The 20000-nt window shown below is 48.3% G+C and overlaps 1 protein-coding gene across 4 annotated transcripts in view; it reads left to right on the top strand.

The window, feature by feature from the left end:
• The window catches only part of rnf123 (ring finger protein 123), a 108891-nt gene that overhangs the window by 16260 nt on the left and 72631 nt on the right, over positions 1 to 20000 (top strand). For all 4 annotated transcript variants that reach the window (XM_085353627.1, XM_085353626.1, XM_085353624.1 and 1 more), the window contains exons 23-31: positions 558 to 750; positions 1998 to 2143; positions 3870 to 3953; positions 5053 to 5160; positions 5251 to 5428; positions 7789 to 7863; positions 12716 to 12803; positions 14008 to 14095; positions 16221 to 16305. In XM_085353627.1, coding sequence (XP_085209753.1) covers positions 558 to 750; positions 1998 to 2143; positions 3870 to 3953; positions 5053 to 5160; positions 5251 to 5428; positions 7789 to 7863; positions 12716 to 12803; positions 14008 to 14095; positions 16221 to 16305 — 1045 coding nt within the window. The remainder of the gene's footprint in view (positions 1 to 557; positions 751 to 1997; positions 2144 to 3869; positions 3954 to 5052; positions 5161 to 5250; positions 5429 to 7788; positions 7864 to 12715; positions 12804 to 14007; positions 14096 to 16220; positions 16306 to 20000) is intronic.

Genomic DNA, 20000 nt, shown 5'->3' with positions numbered 1-20000 from the left:
ACCATGAAACATTTTTATGGCGTGCACGCTCTGAGTTGGAGAGCCGATCTAACGGCGCCGGTGACGGCACGCCCGCTTTGTCTAAGCCTGCGCCCGCACCTGTTTCTGTGGGCTGAGCCGCTCTGAAGACGACATGCTGCAAAATGTTGGCGTGGCGAGACCAGAACCAGCTGACGGGTGGCTCTGCAGGGCGTGCAGAGGCGTGGCAGCTGCAGATGTGAAGCACAGCTGGCTGCGTCTGACGGAGAGCCTCGTCCATGTTTCTCTCAGGCTGCTTCCATTTGTCTTCATTGTTCCCGTTCACTGATCGTGGTTTTAATCCGTACTGCTTTAAGCCCCTCCCCCGATTGGCTGCCCTAGCTGAAACTGTGGGTTAGACAGGAAGTGAGGTAAAACGTATCCACTCGTTTTTTAAAGAACAAGCTTTAAAAAATTATCCTCACTGATGTTTAATATCCATAGTTTCTAAATGTGTGACCAAACATCTGTGCAGACAGCTGTGACCTCTGACCTCCTGATCCTCTGACATCACTTTTTTTTTTTCCGTCTGACCACAGAGGCTGCCCGGGGCCGTGGCGATGGGCGGAGCTCTGGCGAGGCCCAGCTGGTTGAGTTCTCCCACTTTGGGTCGGGCCAACCGCTTCTTGAGCACGGCCGCCGTCAGCCTGATGACCCCCAGGCGACCCCTGAGTCAGCCGGAGAAGGTGAAGGTCCGAACGCTCGCCGTGGAGCAGCGCACCGAGGAGGACAGTGAGTACAACTCGCTCCTGCTACGGAACTCACGGGCATCAGCCCCGTTTGCTCAGAGCTTCTCCTGCGTTTGAAAATACGAAGCAGGTCTATGTGGCAGTGCGTGGCGCCCCCTGCTGGCAGCAGGAGGTCAGTGATTTGTCAGGAAGTTTGCTTTTACAGGCGTGATGAACAGCCACACAGGGGATCACTTCCGCATTTGCTCGCTTTGCGTGGAGCTTTTAGGAAGTGAGAATCAGAATTTAATTGTGTGAGGTTCACCTAGGCGTCAACGTGACGAGCGAGTCACTTCCTCTGTGGATGTATGGCGTCATTTTTGTGCCACTATTCTGAGCGCACGTAAAAAGGTTAGCAGGTGCAAGTGTTGCATTTTGAGGAGAAATTTCTTTTGAGCGAAGAAAATTCATTCCTGCGTGCAAAGAAATAATTTCAGTGTTTGCTATCACACACACACACACACACACACACACACACACACACACACACACACACACACACCAGCAGCCCCTCTCGCTCAGTTTTTGCATTTGTGGTGCAATGACACCGGCGTGCAGGAGACGAGCAAAGTGAGAGAAGGGCCCGAGCCGTGATCGCTGCAGGAAAACGTCTGCGCTTCCATCTTTCAGTTGGAGTCTGCGTGTTGTTCCACTTCATCCTCCAATCGAAGGTAGTGATAAATGTTCAGCCACGCTCTCCTTTCTGCACCCAGCACAGTAATCAGAGTAATCAGAGTAAGCATGGTGATGGCAGGAAACAAAGCAGCAGAGGAATCTGCCAGGTAAAATATCAGGAAGTACTTTGTCAGTGACAGTGTTGGAGACGTTTGAGAAGAAGTGATTGGTTCCTGCGTTCTGGTTCTGGATGGTGGGACAGAGCGTGGATGGAGGTGGATCGATCCCTCGCGATGTCCACCAGTGTGTTTCATACCACGTGCTTTCAGCCCGGCGTGTTCAGCTTTACGAGGTATTCGTGTGCTGGGAGCTTTAATTGGGTCACTTCCTGTTGGGGTGTGTCAGGTGTCCTGTTGATTTCACATCATTATTTTTCACTGTTGGCCCAGACTAAGTTGGTCTCTGGTTGTTTCCTTCATTAGTCAAATGAGGCGCTCGTGCCTGATTGGCCGGTTAGACACAGCGTGAAGTTGGCGTGGAGCCAGTTATCATCGCCTGAGTCTTTGGGTGGAAGTGCCACAGCTGTAAAAATCTCTTGCCTTTTTTAACCATTTCCTGTTTCTCTGCAACCTGAAGTCGAGGGAAGTCATGGCAACGACGGCCTGTTGCTGGGGCGACCGCTCGAGGAGCCCGATCAACAAATTGCAGACAAGTCGCTGCTGGAGATCGTGGACGGGATCGTGATGATGTACAACCTGAGTGTCCATCAGCAGCTGGGGAAGGTGAGTGCGTGTGTGCGTGTGTGTGTGTGTGTGTGTGTGTGTGTGTGTGTGCACGTCTGTGGTGTCTGCGATGAAGACCAGCGAGCACGTCATGGCCGTGCCTTAAACGAAGTGCTGAAGCAAAGAATGTGTCTAGAATTTTTTCTAATCGAATTATTCGAAACACACGATGAACCGTTGCAGCCCTAACTATATGCTTTAAAGGAAAGTTTGAAGCCTAATCTTGAAAGTAGAGATAGTGTCTGTCTCCTGAATCCAAACTGGAAGCTGGTTCCACAGAAGAGGGGCCTGAAAACTGAAGGCTCTGCCTCCCATTCTACTTTTAAATACTCTAGGAACAACAAGTAGGCCTGCAGAGCGAGAGCGAAGTGCTCTAATAGGGTGATATGGTACTACAAGGTCATTAAGATAAGATGGGGCCTGATTATTTAAGACCTTGTATGTGAGGAGCAGGATTTTGAATTCTGGATTTAACAGGAAGCCAAAACAGGAGAAATCTGCTCTCTCTTTCTAGTCCCTGTCAGGACTCTTGCTGCAGCATTTTGGATCAGCTGAAGGCTTTTCAGGGAGTTTTTAGGACGTCCTGATAATAATGAATTACAGTCGTCCAGCCTGGAAGTAATAAATGCATGAACTAGTTTTTCAGCGTCACTCTGAGACAGGATATTTCTAACTTTAGAGATGTTGCACAAATGGAAGAAAGCAGTCTTACATATTTGTTTAATATGTGCGTTGAAGGACATGTCCTGGTCAAAAATGACTCCAAGGTTCCTCACAGCGTTACTGGAGGCCAAGGTAATGCCATCCAGAGTAAGAATCTGCTTAGATACCATATTTCTAAGCTTTTCAGGGCCGAGTACAATAACCTCAGTTTGATCTGAATTAAGAAGCAGAAAGTTAGCGGCCATCCAGGTCTTTATGTCTTTAAGACATTCCTGCAGTTTAACTCATTGGTGTGTGTTATCTGGCTTCATGGACAGATAGAGCTGGGTGTCATCTGCATAGCAGTGTAAATGTATGCTATGTCTTCTAATGATGCTGCCTAAGGGAAGCATGTATAATGTAAACAGAATTGGTCCTAGCACTGAACCCTGTGGAACTCTGCTGTAAAGGTTAATGCTGCATATTTTATTCCTGTGACTTTCTCTGCAGCTGGTTTTGTCTGCAGGTGGAAAAACTCCCACAGTGAGTTCATCCTTTGGTTTGGTGCTCATCACGCTCCAGTTGGTCACATCACTGTTAACAATCCCTTCTTGTTTTAAACTTCTATATTTAAAACTTGCTGAAGTATCTGTGGGCGGTCCTGACCTTTAGCTGCATCCACCTTTCTCTCGGGTGGGTTGACCCGAAGCAGCTGTGCTCAGAGCGCTGTGATTTGTGTGTCTGGTTTTATTTTTACGTTTTTATTCGAGGTGTCTGAATAACGTGTCTGTGCGCATTAAAGCGAAGCACTCCGAGTCCTCTGGTCAAACACGGGCGCCTCGCTGAGCCTGAAGGTTTTTTCTACTCTGCGATTGGCTCATCCTCCCCACACTAACGCTGTGCGACCTCTGACCCCTGTCTCATTTAAAAGCGCCTCTGAGTCTGTAACGTGTGCGTTTCCATCACGTAGCTGCTGCGTGGTCAGACTCTAATGACGAGTTTTCATGGTCGCTGTGACAATCAGCCAATTAGATCGCTCGTGCCTCCAGTGTTTTTCTCAGCTAACATGTGTCTCTCCTCTCAGATGGTGGTGGTGTCGGACGACGTCCATGAGTACGCCGTGGCGCTGAAGGATACGGAGGAGAAGATCGCCCGCTGCCCCGCCAGAGTGAGTGCCACCGCCGCCTCAGCTGGACATCAGGGCGAGTTTTAGAAGCAGTGCTTGGTCTGAGTGACCCTCATCACTCAGGTCACTCAGACCAAGGCTCAGATTGGTGAGGTGGGTGGGGTCAGCAGTGGGACCTGATTGGCTGATTGACCGAGTCAGACAGCTTTAGACAGATTATCACTGCAGTGGGAGAGAGGAGCTCAGGAGGTTCATGGATGCTGGGAGACGGAGGCAGATGATTGGCTGTGGCGCCCCCTGTGGGAGAAAGACCTTTGTTGCAGGCTAACAAAAACGACTGCTTAGCTTTGGATTCATGGTTTACAGAGCCTCTGATTTTCCTCGACAGCAGGTGTCCGTGTGTCTGCTCTCTGTCTGACATGAGATCACTTCTGATTGGATCACGTCCAACGACACGAACGATAGAACAAAAGAGCATCTCTCAGTGAAAGGGGGGATGGCTCGGTTAACGCGCCCCTCCACCCCTCACTGGGGCGACGCATTCCCACCAACAGGCCCTCATTTTCTGCCACGCTTCGTGTTTTCATGTCGTTCTCTCTGCAGGATTTCTTTATTGATGTTCGCTGTAGTTATTAAACTCAAATGTGTTGAAGTGAGACTCATGCTCAGGCTTTATTCAGGTCACAGGCCTCCTCTGGTTTCCCACTGAATCTAGAAACCCTCGTTTAAACGCCGCTGTTGGTCCGTCCTCATTAATAAATCTGACGCACTGCTCTTTGTTTGTCGGAGCTCTTCTCGAGGTAATTGGCCGCGCTGCTGTCAGCCCGTCGTGATGCAGAAGCTCCTCTCATTAGTGCCGCAGAGTAAACTCGCTCTCTGAAGGCAGACGGGAAGAGTCGGAGGAGCGCCCCCATCAGGAGCGATACATCCTGCGATCGGCGAGGGCCTCAGTCAGGCCGTGTATGTCCTCGTTAACTGCAGGGAACCAGAAACCTGCAGCGTGCACATCATGTCAGATCAGAGGCACACGTACCTGCTCACATCACCTGGGAGCGTCTCCGCTCCTGCGGTCCAGGGAATAACGGAGTAACCGAACGCGGCACGGACGCTCGGCTGCTTAATGATCGCGTGTCTGTTTCAGAGGGCCGACATCCTGGAGGAGCTCCAGAAGAGCCAGAAGGTTTTTGCGGAGAAGCTGAACCACCTGAGCAGGAGGCTGGCCTGGATCAACGCCACCATCTACTCCAAGGTGAGCAGGCCGCTCCGCCCGCTGTGCATCCGCATTAAATGGTGGATTTTGTGTTGTTTCTGAGCTGTGTGCTGCTGCTGCTGTCTCCAGGAGAAGATGCTGGACATCTACTGGCTGCTGTGTGTCTGCATCCGCACCATCGAGCACGCCGACAACACCGGCTCTCTGTTCGCCTTCACATCAGAGTTCTACCTCAACGTCGCCATGAACGCGTACAGCGCCCTGAAGAACTACTTCAGCCCGGCTAACGGCATGGACGAGCTGCCCGGTAAGCACCGCGAACCATCAGCCCACCCAGCCTGCAGGTGATGTTTGACCTGAGGCAGGTCGTTGAACGGGCGGGGCGCGCTTCATCAGGGTTGTTATGGAAGACAGTTGGAAGATTTATTTTTTTGTATTAGTCTTTGCTGTGAAGCCAAGCGAGCGTTCCCTTTTCCACCTCACCTGTCGAAGGTGTCTGCAGGTGCACCTGCGCGAGTCGTGGTCCAGCTGTGCTTGAGTGTTTGATCCTGTTTTAGGTTAACGCCGTTTCTGTGACGTCGGGTTTTTGTTTCCCGTCTCGTGTTTGTGTGTTTAAACGATGCTTGCGCTGAAAGTCTCCCCACAGCATCGCACCTCCACAGCCTGCACCGCTCACACAGGCGGGCTGGTTGTGTTCTCCCCACCTCTGAGCCGACCACGTCGCAGCAGACGTAAGGAGACGTCCAGATTGGTCGGTTTGTTTTTTCTGTTCTTAGCTTCAGGAGTGAGACGGCGTGATCTGCTGCTGTTCTTCTGCGCACCTTGGTTATAACGAGTTGTTATTTTATTGGTTATCGATTAGCTGTTATTTCTTTTGACTTCCTGTCAGCTCGAAGCAGTCTGCCCTTCTCCTCTGACCTCAGCAGGGCGTTTCCTGAACTCTAGAGCAGGCGTGTCAACCGTACGAGATGATTTCATCTGTCAGTCGTTAACGGGCCGCCGGTATGTGGGAGCCGGACCTTCAGCCCTACTGGGAACCCATGCAGACAGGGCGGCGCAGTATTTTGATTTTGATGGGCACACCATGTGGCCATTCACGCGCAATGACACCATCATCTGTGAAAGAAGAGGGCAAAGCTTCTTTAGCAGCAGTAGTAGCAGATGAAATGGGCTTTGTGATGAGATGCTTCATCGATTCATTTGTTAGTACTTGAAGACACTTCCATCCTCGATAAAGCCGACTCGAGGTCACTGAGGTCATACGGTCTCATTTTAGCTGGTTTGACATTTGCGTTACTTGATGAAGTGGACGGACTTTTACTATTATTTTATTAATATTTGTAGTAATTAGCTCGACCCCGGATGATGCACGTGTATTTACGAGCCACTACGAGTTTTCGTGGACCTCCAATCTGTTGCTTGCAGACCCCTGGGGGTCCGTGAACCCCAGTTTGAGAGCCAATGGTCTAAATGAGCCTCACAGGCCTGAATGTGTGTTTGACGCCGTTTATAATCATTATAACTACAGACTCTGCTGCTCATCACAAACAAGCACAAGCAGACTTTTTACACACACACACACACACACACAGACACACGCACAGACACACACAGACACACGCACACACACACACAGACACACACACTGACACACACACAGACACACACACACACACTGACACACGCACAGACACACACACACACGCACAGACACACACACACACGCACTGACACACACTGACACACAGACACAGACACACAGGCACAGACACACAGAGACACAGACACACGCACACTGACACACAGACACAGACACACAGAGACACAGACACACACACAGACAGACACACACACACGCACAGACACACACACACACGCACTGACACACACTGACACACAGACACAGACACACAGGCACAGACACACAGAGACACAGACACACGCACACTGACACACAGACACAGACACACAGAGACACAGACACACACACAGACAGACGCACACAGACAGACACACACTGACACACAGACACAGGCACAGACACACGCACAGACACACGCACAGACACAGACACACGCACAGACACACGCACACACACACGCACAGACGCACACAGACACACACAGACACAGACACACAGAGACACAGACACACGCACAGACACAGACACAGACGCACACACACACAGACGCACACAGACACACGCACAGACACAGACACAGACGCACACACACAGACACACACAGACACACGCACAGACACACGCACAGACACACGCAGACGCACACAGACACACGCACAGACACAGACACAGACGCACACACACACAGACGCACACAGACACACGCACAGACACAGACACAGACGCACACACACACAGACGCACACAGACACACGCACAGACACAGACGCACACACACACAGACGCACACAGACACACGCACAGACACAGACGCACACAGACACACGCACAGACACACGCACAGACACAGACACAGACGCACACACACAGACACACACAGACACACGCACAGACACACGCAGACGCACACAGACAGACACGCACAGACACACGCACACACGCACACACACACAGACACACAGACGCACACACACAGACACACACACACACAGACACACACACTTTATTTTATCTTTCTCCCTCAGGCTACGAGGAAACTCTGACTCAGCTCGCTGCCATCCTCGCGAAGCACTTTGCAGATCCACGCATCGTTGGGACAGGTAACACACACACACACACACACACACACACACACACACACACACACACACACACACACACACACACACACACACACACACACAACATTTTTCTGTCTCGGGGAGATTTTCAATAAAGATGTGACAGATTAAAGGAAAACCCTGACCTTGGCACCACTTCATAAAAATGGGTCACGCCTCACAGTTTTCATCCAATCATAGCGAGCCAGAACAGGTCCACCTTTGATTCTAGTTGAGTAAAGAGCAGCTGGAATCGGCAGTCTCCTCTTCTGAGATCACTTTTATTCATGTGTCCGACTCTCTGCGGTCCTGCTGCCCTCGCAGTGCAGAGCGGGACACTAAGCTTCATTTCTAATTAAAGACACGCCTCCACTGGCCTGGAGGGCGCTCTCCTTCTTGACCTCTTCAGTTCTTACTAAGACTGTTTAGAATAAAACCTTATTTCTATAAAGTGAGGCCAGTTGTAACAAGCTTAGCTTCACTGCATGTTGCTGGTGTCTCCACCCACAGGGTGGTGTGGGTCTGTGCAGCACTCTCAGGTGGAGCACACACCTGACCCTTTAGGACGGCTTTTCCTTTAATCTGTCCCCGGTCTGCGTGTCCTTCTCTGTACTCGTGTTTAGGGCTGGGCCATATTATACCGTTCACGGTAATACCGGTATAATGTTAGGCAACGATAGGAAAATGAAATATCGCGATAGAATATGAGTAAAACGCGCATGCGCAGTGTCTTTGTTTTCATACGCACATGGCCGATTGTTGAGTGAAACAGATGAACCAGAACTGGTTTGTAAAAATGGTGCAACTTCAGTGATGTGGAACTAGGGTTGCCAACCGTCCCTTAAAAAACGGAATCGTCCCGTATTTAGAAACAAAAGTACACGTCCCGTATTGAGCTAATAAGGGACGCACTTTGTCCCGTAATACAGTGAGAATCAAAAGTAGTCTATAAATGTTTATGGAATTAACGCTTTGTTTGAAAACATAATTCCCAGCCCCTCTCCTGCTTTGTGACCAATGAGCTGACAGCACACTTACGAGTATGACAATTCAGATTACCGCTCATCTCATTGGTCGAGGAAAGGTCGCTTACGGAGAAAATACCGGAAGACAACAGATGACCACAACAAGAAGCATGGCCAACACTGCGGTGCAAGTCTCGGACGACAGTACACCTAAAGCTGGGCAAACACTGTGCGATTTTTTTCAGTCACGTTATTCAGCTCCTGCTCAAACTGCACGATTGACTCGCAGGGGTTAGAAGTTGGTAGGTCACGATGCAGGGTCTCACACTATACCGCCCGATGCTCTGATGCGACCTGAGTGCTCACACTGTGCCTCCATAAAATGAAGGTTATAACAGAAAATCTGTCGCGCTCTCTCTCTCCGTCTTTCACTCACACAGACACACCACCACCATCAACTTTGCTAAATTGCTAATGAAAAACATTGATCGGGCAGCTGTGATTGAGCAGCAGAGTAAATCCAACTATTTTCACGGTTGTTGTGGTCGTGATCATTTTGTGATGCCACATCGAAAAGGCTCGGATGAGCTTTCCAAAGTTCTACAAGTTGTGCCTCCATCGCTTGTGTCCAGATCACATGCTGCACAGCCGTGCTGCGCAGTCTTTTTCACGGCGTTTACGTGTTTGCGCGCGAGCAGTGTGAGCGGCTCACGAGCGATTGATGATCGGGAGCTGGTCGTGAGGTGTTAATCACTTCTCTTTACCCCACGTATACTACACGACGCACGATGAAGGCCAAAATCGGTCCGATCACTCAAAAATCGGCTCAAAATGGGCCTAAAATCGCACAGTGTGAGCCCAGCATTAGAGCAGCAATGTTTGTTCCCCTCAGAGAAAGGGAAGAATGGGAAAAGGAAAACACCTGGCTGGAAAAAGTTAATATGGGCATGTGCAGTGAATATCAGCGCTATGTGGCCAGAAGTGTGATAATATAATTTATTTTGTGTAATAAACAACTGCAAGGATAGATGATTACAACAAATTGATGACTAATACATAAAAGTAATACATAGATGAATAATGATGATGAGTTATGATGCGTAATCATGGGAACAAGCGGGTTTACAAACAGGAGCAGCTGATTAGCATTAGAAAAGCTGAAATAATACCTCAACTGAAGCCAATTGTACTAAATGCACTAAATGTGCACTGTTACAAGAATATTTTTCTTTCTATTGTTTTCTATTATTTTAAGTTAAGCAGGACAGAGTGCTTTTAAAGAAAGATTTACTTATATTCTCAAAAGTTAAGCATGACAGGCTTCTGTTTAAGAAAGAGACCTGTTTTACTGTGTTAATGTTGTCATTTTGAGCTAAAAATAAATGGCTAAATGATCATTTGTTTCACATGTGTTCATATCACAAAGAATACACATCTACTTAAATCAAATTCAAGTCAAAGGGTTAAAAAAATTATTTCACACACAAAAAAAGAGCTAGAAAATTCACCACACTGGGAAGGGTGAAGACAACTGGGTCGCCCGGCCCTGGCCACGAGGTGTCCCTTATTTATTTTTCAGGGAGTTGGCAACCCTATGTGGAACTGGTTTGGTGTTTGTCCGTCAGATACACGACAAAGCACATTTTTTTGCAGAACATGCAAGCGGCCGTCGTTATTGTCATATTTGTCTGACTAAGATGCTCTTAAATCTGGGAGTAATCTGGGTCCTAAACTCCGTATGCTTCAGGTCAAACAACACTGCAGCATCACTGAGAGTTAAAAACTGTCTAAATTCTTTCATCTTTAATAAAACGATCAGCATTGCTGCTTTACCAGGTGTAACTATGAAGTTTAACTTCCAGGCATCCATGAAAACAAAATTTATTACATTTAACGGAGTTAGAAGTTAGCAGGAAGCTAGCGGAAGTTAGCTCGCTAGTTTCGCTAGTTACCTAAGCATGATATTGCATGTTCTGACTGAGAGATTTCTGAAAAAAATCAAACGTACAGCTCTGCTATCACTTCCAACATAAATGAAGACAGGAAACTAAACAGCAGTGACGTTTGTAGGGTTACTGAAGTTGGGCTAGCTGGTATATAATGATGTGCTACGTGATCGCTAGTGACACAGCTATGTTAGCATAAACACAGTGAAGCTGGAGGACGAACACTAACACTTTTCCACTTATAAAAGTTAACGTGAACGTTCTTCATGGTTAGAGACAAATGCAATCGCATGGCAGGATGCTGTAAACGGACCAAACTTCAGTCAGGAGAACAACTGAGATAATCCATCCACAATACCAGGTTAGTCATTAATATACTGCAACAACATGGGAATAGAGCAGCTGCCAGAGAATTCAACATTAATGAATGAATGGTACAGAAGTGGAGGAAGCAAGAAGAATGAGTTTAATAAAGTTTGATTTATCTGACTGCTTTGTTTCGCTTAATGTGCCTTATAATCCCGTGCACCTTACGGTCCGAAAAATGCGTACTGCACACTGCAGTTTAATGTTGCAAAGCACCTCTTTTTAACTTCAGTGGATATTATACATGGTTATGCTCAGGATATGTCAGCCCATTTCTACTGGAAATGCCTTTTGGTTAAACTTTCAGCAAGGAATTTGCATTTGCACTGTTACATTTTTATAAAGCTTTAATGTACATAAAAACCAGCTTCTTGTTTAAGTGAAAATAAATGGAAGGTTGTCTTTTTGCGCGAGTAATGTTGTGGAGTTGTATTTTGTCTCGCATCAATTATATCGTCAGTTATATCGTTATCGCAAATTTTCAAATATATATCGTGATAAATATTTTTGGCCATATCGCCCTGCTCTACCCGTGTTTGTCTTTTAGTGCAGATCAGCTCCAGTCAGAGGAAGCTAGCCCCTCTGTGCAGCAGCGCCCCCTGCTGGGTGGTCAACACTTACTCCACCCACCCACTCCTGGACCTCCACCTCCTCCAGCTGTTCTGTGGGTTCTGTAATCTCCAGCTGTGTGTGCTGGGCCTCCTGGTCAGATGCTGAACCTCCTCCACTGCCTCCCTTCCATATAGAGGAGCAGCGGCTCTCCTCTGAGCCCCTCACTATCTCTTGTCTATGAATGACCACCTTACAGGGGTGGAGATGTTTGCATGTTGGCCAGAACTGTAGGAGGGTGTCGTGTGAGCAGGTCACATGGGTCCCACCCACAGTCAAAGGTTCCTGATCCTCTTGGTGTAATCCAGAGAGCTGATCTGGATCCAGGCTGAGGACGGAACATTTAGCCTCGGTTTGTGACCCGTCGCCTGGAAACGGCTGATGGGGTGGCGTCGACACCGCCCGCCCGGGGATGTGTGAATGTGATAACTTGAACGAGGTGACGTAGCAGCTTCACATTCATACCGAACGTGCATCTACGAGGAGACGGAGGGCGAGCACTGGAGCCCACCATAACTAATGAACCGAATCCCCCGAGGACCGCGGGAGGCCTCGCAGCAGAAATGATGAGCTCAGCAGTTCCATCCATCATCTGAGATAAAACGCCGTGCGGGGAAATCCGGCCTCGAGCGGTCTGGTCCAAACGGCGAGGCGGGACCTGTTAATTATGAAGTCCTGCTGGAGGACAGCAGAGGAGACTGAGTGGATGTAATGGCTTAGACGCGCCTCACTGCCATTTTTAATGAGGAGACTGAAGATGAGGAGGAGGAAGGGTAGAGGATGGGAAAGTGAGAGCCTGCTGATAACAGTGTGTCATTAGAAAGGTGTAACTGATCGTGTGTGTGAGACCGACCTGGAAGCAAACAGCAGGGGGCGCTGCTGCACACGCGCAGTAAAGCTGTTTTCCTGCTGCAATGTTTATTTTTCCAGCTGTCTTTGAATCTCTGATCTGCTCTCTCTCCACAGATATCAAAGACTCTCTGATGCAGGCGCTGGCCAGCTACGTCTGTTACCCACAATCCCTCAGGGCTGTGGAGAGGATCCCGGAGGAGCAGTGAGTCTGGTTTGATTGTTTTCCAGAAAAACCTTCAGGGTGACTGAGCTGCTGCTCTTCAGTGATCAGTAAACACTTACTCGCCCATCCCACCTGGACAGGTGGCCAGTCCATCGCGGGTGACGCACACTCGCCACTCACCTGCAGTCAGTTAAGCTAACGAGCGCGTGCTTGGCGTGTGGGAGGAAACCTGCGACCTTGGGGAGACGCTTCCTGCTGTGAGCCGATGGCGCTAACCGCTGCTCCACCGAGAGGGGCGGCCGTGAGCTCATGTCCTGCAGCGGTCCAATCCCGTGGCTCCAGTTGTCTTTGAACCGACCAATCAGCATGCCACATTAAATACCAGCGGCTCCCCTCCTGTGTGAATTCGGACGCAGCGCTCGAGTCTTTGCGATGAGACGCATTTAAAATAGAAAGTCTAAATCTGCTAATGGTGGATTCTTATTGGCTGGCAGCATTTAAGGCTGTTAGAGGGTTTAATAAAGCCACGCTGTGCCCTCTGTAACATGCTGGAGTTTGTGGGGTGGTGTAGTTGGATCCATGCACTACACCCACTCTGAGAGCTGTTTTCATCTGACCTCTGACCCTGAAACCTGCCGGCAGGGTTCAAACATCAGGGCGGGACCAGCAGCGGGGCGTCGGCAGAGACGGCGGGCAGTCTGATGTGAATAACAGCTGCGCTCACAAACGGAGCTCCTGAAGGGATTGATGTCATGTGGTGTCAGCTCGCCACAGCTGATGGATCAACGTGTGTCCGGCGTGCAGCTCGTGATGAGCGGCCTAGTTTGTCTCCTTACACTAAACGACACACGGCATCGTTTCTGAGCATCAGTCAGGATTAAACGTCCCTCAGCTCTGTCTGCTCACAGGGAAGTTGCACGATGCGTGCCGCCGCCGCCGCTTCCTCCCTCGGTCCACGCCCTCGGGCTGTGTGTTAGTCCTCTCCACGTGTAGCACGCTCGCACTCTGACAGCTGGGTGAGAAGTGGGTGCATTGTTTTTATTGTTTGTGCCTTTTTAGCTGCTGTAATCGAGCCTGATGTGCGAGCCGAGCCAGAGCTCTGCTCACTCAACGTCTGCGGTGACGTTAGCAGCATCAGAGCAGCTGTTCAGCTGTCATGGAAACAGCTGCTCCCACTGAAATGATGTTTATGTGTCGGAGCTGACAGGAAGTGACGTGTTGATGCTCACCTGTCTGATTCCAGGCGAGTGGCCATGATGAAGAACCTGCTGGCTCCGTACGAGCAGAGACCCTGGGCCCAGACCAACTGGATCCTGGTCAGACTGTGGAGGGTGAGACACACACACACACACACACACTCCTAACAGGCCAATATCCAAACTGCCTTTTATATAGAAGGTTTTAGAAAACGTAGTAGTAGAACAACTTAACTGCATTTTTATCCAGGAAACAGTTATGGACACTTTCCAGTCTGGTTTTTGTAAATTGCATCCCACTGAAACGGCCTCCCTTACAGTATCCACTGATGTCTTGATGGCAGCAGACTCTGGAGAGGACGCAGTGCTGGTCCTGCTGGATCTCGGCTCTGCTTTTGATGCTGTAGATCACAGCATCCTGATAAACAGACTCGAGAACTTGTTTGGGATTACTGCTGTTGTTTTAAAATGTCATATTTGTGTGAGAGATCTTTTACTGTTCATGAATCGTGGAGCCTCAGGGACCTGTCCTGGGTCCAGTTCTAGTTCTGCTTTATATATATTCCCCCCGAGCCAAATTATTAAGCGCTATAAAAATATCTCCTATCATCTCTATGCTGATGACATCCAACTGTACTGTTCCTTCAGGATTTCTGACTTTTATAAATTGTCTAATTGAAGTCATTGGTTGACAGAAATCAACCAGCGGTTAAATGACAATTCCCTCCAACTAAACTCTGATAAGACAGAAACTCAGCGTATCAGCTTCTTAGAGCCTCCTGTAAAATCGAGCCTCAGAAACCTCGGTGCCATGTCTGACAGCTCGCTGTCGCTCGAGCAGCCGGTCCGAAACTGTTTTTATCATTTACTGAATGTTTCTAAACTCAGACTAATGGAGTCAAAGCCTGAACTTGAGGTGATTATTCGTGCTTTTACTTCCTCTCGGTTAGACTACTGTAACCTTTACTTGTTTTAACAAATCAGCCTTAAATCGTCTTCAGACGGCGCAGAAGGCTGCAGCGCGACTGTTAACAGGCTCCAAGAGAAGGTCTCGTGTTACTCCAGTTTTAGCTTCCCTTCACTGGTTGCCTGTAAGTTTTAGGTTTGATTTTAAAATTTTAGCTGTAACCTTTAGAGCAGGTCTGATAAATATTGGAGACCATGTAGGGCCCTGCATGGTCTCCAATATTTATCAGACCTGCTGACACGGCACTCATCTTCTCGAGCTTTACGGTCATTAGATCAGAGGCGCTGGTGGCAGCGCCCCACGGCTGTGGAGTCTCTCCCACGGTCTCTACGCTGCACGGACTCATTGTTTTAAAAAACAGCTGCAGACATTTTTATTTAGAAAAGCATTTTATTAATTTCCTCTTATGTTGTTTTATTTACAGTTACGTTGTTTTATATTTCCATTTCTTGTGTGTTAAAGCACTTTGTGGTTTTTATCTGTGAAAAGCGCTATAAATCAATTTTACTTGCTCAGCTGTTATGAGCAGGTGCTGCGATCCTGCCGTCAGCTCTGGGCCACGGTGAAGTCTGTTCATGCAGCACATTTAAAAGAAGCAGAGCTTCACAGGAAGCCGACAACAGAACAGTATCTTTACAGGATGACGAGGTTGAGCTCGAGGCCAGAGAGTCGGAGTGAGACTGGAGCAAAAGTAGAAGCAGCTCCTGTATGAAGGGCAACAGCTGAAAGAACTGAAGGTGTTTACTGAGGATCAGCAGACCGCAGTGTTCAGACTAATGCACCAACACATTCAGTCTCTATAGGAATCCTCCACGAAATGAAGCTCGCAAAGGGTTAACATGTTCACGCTGTCTTGCCTCAGGTGAAAGCGGAGCAGCGGCTGTCACCAATCACAGCCAAGCTTTGAACAGACTGACGGATGCACCGCCCTGAGTGGTCGAGAGAGGCCGGTCAGCACAAGCAGACATGGCGTCTTTCTTTAAGATGAAAATCAGCGTTTAACCAGTTCTTTAGGTCATCACGGCCGTTTAACAAAGATACAGTGACGTGTTCGGGCTTTTGCTCAGTATTTGTTGTCTAACACAAACATTTATTGATCGTTTATTGTTAATTAATCAGTGAAATCAGCACTGATGAAGTGTTAGTGCTGCAAGAAGTAAAGCAGCGTCTGGAAGATGATCAGCACTGATGCTTCAGCGATCATCTTCCAGACGCTCCAGTGTTTTTGCAGTTTGACTGAGAGAAGCTGTCTCCCTGCAGCTCTGCTGACCTTCATCCCTCTCTCTTCCTCAGGGTTGTGGTTTTGGCTACAGATACACTCGCCTCCCTCATCTGCTGAAAACCAAACCCGAGGATGCCAACCTGCCCAGTCTGCAGAGTAGGTGCTCTTTGCTGTTCTGTCTGTGCATGCCTGTCATCAGCTCCCGTCTCCTCCTCTTGGTTTGCAGCACGCTCCCGGTTCAGGTGCTCGCTCTTTCATGAATTTCCATAAATAAATTGAGGCGGCGGCCTCGTCTGCAGTTTATTTTTGCCGCAGCTCGCTGTGATTTACAGCTTTAATCATCAGCGTTTGTGGAGGTGAACGTCAGAAATGAATCACCAAAGTTGTGTGTGATGTTTGTGCCGAGATGAAGACTGACGTTTTATTTTAGGAAGCGGCTCTGCAGCGCTTCAGTGTTTGTGCTGAAAAACACAGACGGCCTCGACTCGCCGTCGACATCATGCAGAAACATCTGCTCTCAGAGTGAAGCGCTGCTCGGTCCTCGCACGCCGAGCTGTGGATCGTCACGTGGAGGCACTTTAGCAGCCCGTTCACGCCCTCTGATCCCGGCCTGCGGTGCTTTATGGGAGCGTCTGCATCCAAAAACACCTGCCCTGCACCCCCTCACTGACTCTGTGACGCTCCTCAGTGGGTTTTTAAAGAGCTCAGGGTGGAAAAATAAAAGCCAAATGCAATAAAACTGCTCGACACACTCAAATAACAACAGTGCAAAAAGGAAAGTAGCTCACTAAATTCTTTTAAAGGGGAAATTCATTCATTACTTTAGGTCAGTTATACACCAGCCTCTCTCCTGGACGTCTCCATACCTGCACAGGTGTTTTATCTGCACCGTCCAATCTTCGTCCTCTTCGTAGCTTCCCTCAGTTCCTCCTCCTCTTCACTGACTGTCTTGGATCTGTCTGCCTCACTCTGAGTGCTCCTTCCAGCTTCTCAGTGCACTCCCAAAGGACAGAATAGAGATTCAGTAGAGACAGAATAAACACAGAATAGAGACGGAGTGATAGAGCCACTGCCTCTTCTACGTCCAGCATGCCGACTACACTACGCTACGCCTCCCATCAGGTTTGGGCGCTCGTGTTTCCCAGTTTGTTATTCCTGCTGATGATCTGCTGGGTCAGCGTACAGAGCGCAGGCACAGAGCTCGAACCCCTCTCCTCGTCTCTAAAACTGAGGGATGGATGAGGGTGGTACACTGAGAGTGCAAACACCAGAGGTTAAAGATGAGTAATCGGTCAGACTCAGGGCGTGGCATGGGTCGGAGGGCGTGGCAGAAGTCAGAGGGCGTGGTAGTGACTGTGTCGTGAATATGAACTGGGACAGAAGCTCTGTCCGTGGTGCTGAATCCTGTTTGTGTCCCACCCGAGTCTTACTCCTGCACGGACGCTGACTTCTCTGTGCTTCTCCTTTGCATGCCTTTCAGGAGATCTGTCCATTGCTAGTTTCCAGAGTAAGTTCATCATTTCACCTCTCCCAGTGTTGTCCTCGCTGTCTCTGTCTCCTGCTCCCTTCCTTCTGCTCTCCTGAGCCTCCTGAGCCTGACTCAGCCAGAAGTGCACGTTGTACTTAATCTATAAACGACCCTCTGGTGGAACTCGGTCGATACTCAGCGTTTCAGGTTGGAGGCACAGCTGCCTCCGTTGAGGGTTTTTTTTTCCTCTCCAGCTGATCTGAATCTTTGTCATTTTTTGCTTTAGATCAGGGGTGTCAAACATAAGGCCCAGGGGCCAGAATTGGCCCAGCAAAGACTCCAGTCTGTGGACAATTCTTGAAAGTTATTTCAGAGTCTGTTTCTTTTCTTGGTGATAAAGACCCACCGTTCAGGTGATTTAGTAATATAATAATAACAGTTATGGTAATATGTGTCGTTTTGGCTGCTGTTACAACCAAACTTCCCCTTGTGGGACAATTAAAGGATTATTCTATTCTATTCTATTCTATTCTATGTACTATAAGGTTTAAATAAAAAAAATAAAAAATTCCATTTTTTTCACTGTTGACTTTAAAATAGATTACTGCCAAAAATGAGCAGAAAGGTTGTTTGGTAATCACAGGACAGTCGAGAGTTTGACTCGTTTCTTATCATCTGACAGGCAACAGGCATTCAAAGTGAGGCGTGCTCGCACGTCACAGGTTACACGTGTCGTTGAACGTCTTCACGCTGACGCGGCGCTCGCTGGTCTGGCCTGAGACCAAAGTGAGCTGTTTGTTTCCCGCAGCAGAAGAAGAGTTCGACATCCTGCTCTGGATACTTGGAGTCTGTCTCGCGTGATGTCCACATCGAGCTTTTTCCTTCGTTCTTCATTATGACTCATTACAGAAACTGTTGGATTGTTGTCTTACTGTGAGCTCATCTTTGGACGTCGTTCGGTGGAAAAACGGACAAGTATAAAAGGCGGAGGCGGTCTGGGTGGTGCTCATAATGCAGCTGCTGTGCGCTCGTGGCGGCTGCCTCGGTTTAAAGCTCGAGGCCTAATAGCTTCGTTTCATTGTTAATTGGATTCATATTTGTGCTCCGTGTAAACGGCTGCGGCACTTTTTATTTTTTAGTTTCCTTCAGTCATAAGAAATCAAATCTGTAGCTGTGCTGATGGAGCCCAGAAAAACTCAGTAATCCCAGTAATAAATAGGACTGGGTATCGTCACTGGTTTCTAGAATCGATTCGATTTGAATCTGGGAAACTTTGCTTCAGACAGTCACAAATATTATAATTCAGATCACTACATATTTTTTCTTTTTAATAATAATAATAATAATAATAATAGCATAACAACATTGATAATTACAGAATTTTTTTAAAACAAACAAAAACAAAACAAAGAACTCAAAAAAAAAAAAGTGAGGAAACCAGAAAACCCATCATGTGAACCCCTCCCACCATCCCCCCACCCCTTTACCCCTGTATGGCTCTCAGCCTCATCACATTCGTGTATCCAGACAGCCCATATTTACACCTCTCTATAGAAACTCTCATGCACAGGAATCAACACCCCCACGATAAAACTGCAGCATTCAGGGAGTCGAATCAGCAGGGCCCAACCGGGGATCAGCTCAAGGCAGACCCAGGCAGTACCACCGTCTTTGGACCTAACAGACCATCGAGATGGCGCAGATCCCCTCAGATCCCCCTTTGTGTTTATGTCTTCGTGCAGAATCGTGTTCCTGCTCTCATTTACTGTTTTGGTGGTTGTTTAAATTTTGTGAGGTTTAACCTGAGATTCTGGCGTTTTGGGCAAAATAAATTTATATTTAAAAAATCGATTCAGGATTTTAATGAATCGATATCACGTTATTCAAGCCAATCGATAAATTAATTATCAAAACCCGCCCCAGTAATAAACCCCAACTGGGACGCATCTCACAGCATCGTACTTGAGACTCAGCGGGTGTTTTTTGTTATATTGTTCAGAGGGCAGAGAGGATTGGATTTAATGACTCCACGGAGCTGCCGTCAGCTCCCGGAGGAGGCCGAAGCGCCAGAGAGCCGTCCTTCATCTATTTGCTGCCTCCTCCTCCTCTCCTCAGTGTTCCCTGCTCTCTTTGCCGTGTCCTTCCTCCTCCGTCCCTCCTCTGTGTGTCTGTGACCGTTTTCCCTCGGTGTCCCGTTTCCTTTCACTCATGTTTGCTTTGGTTTTGAAGAATATGACAGACATGTAGAATAGAATAGAGTAGAATAGAATAGGCCTTTATTGTCATTGTACATGCACATAGAGGAAACGGCGAGTGTCTGTAACGCTGTCCACACGGCGTCCTACACCTGCTGCTGCTGCCGGGGCGGGCCGGGCAGCGTCCG

The sequence above is a fragment of the Diplotaxodon limnothrissa genome, linkage group LG5 (assembly GCF_057381915.1).
Source record: "Diplotaxodon limnothrissa isolate DT_005_m linkage group LG5, D_limnothrissa_male_GT1.1, whole genome shotgun sequence".
NCBI classification, from domain to species: Eukaryota; Metazoa; Chordata; class Actinopteri; order Cichliformes; family Cichlidae; genus Diplotaxodon; species Diplotaxodon limnothrissa.
Note: the sequence above shows the minus strand (reverse complement) of the source record. Positions and strands in the feature narration are given on the sequence as shown.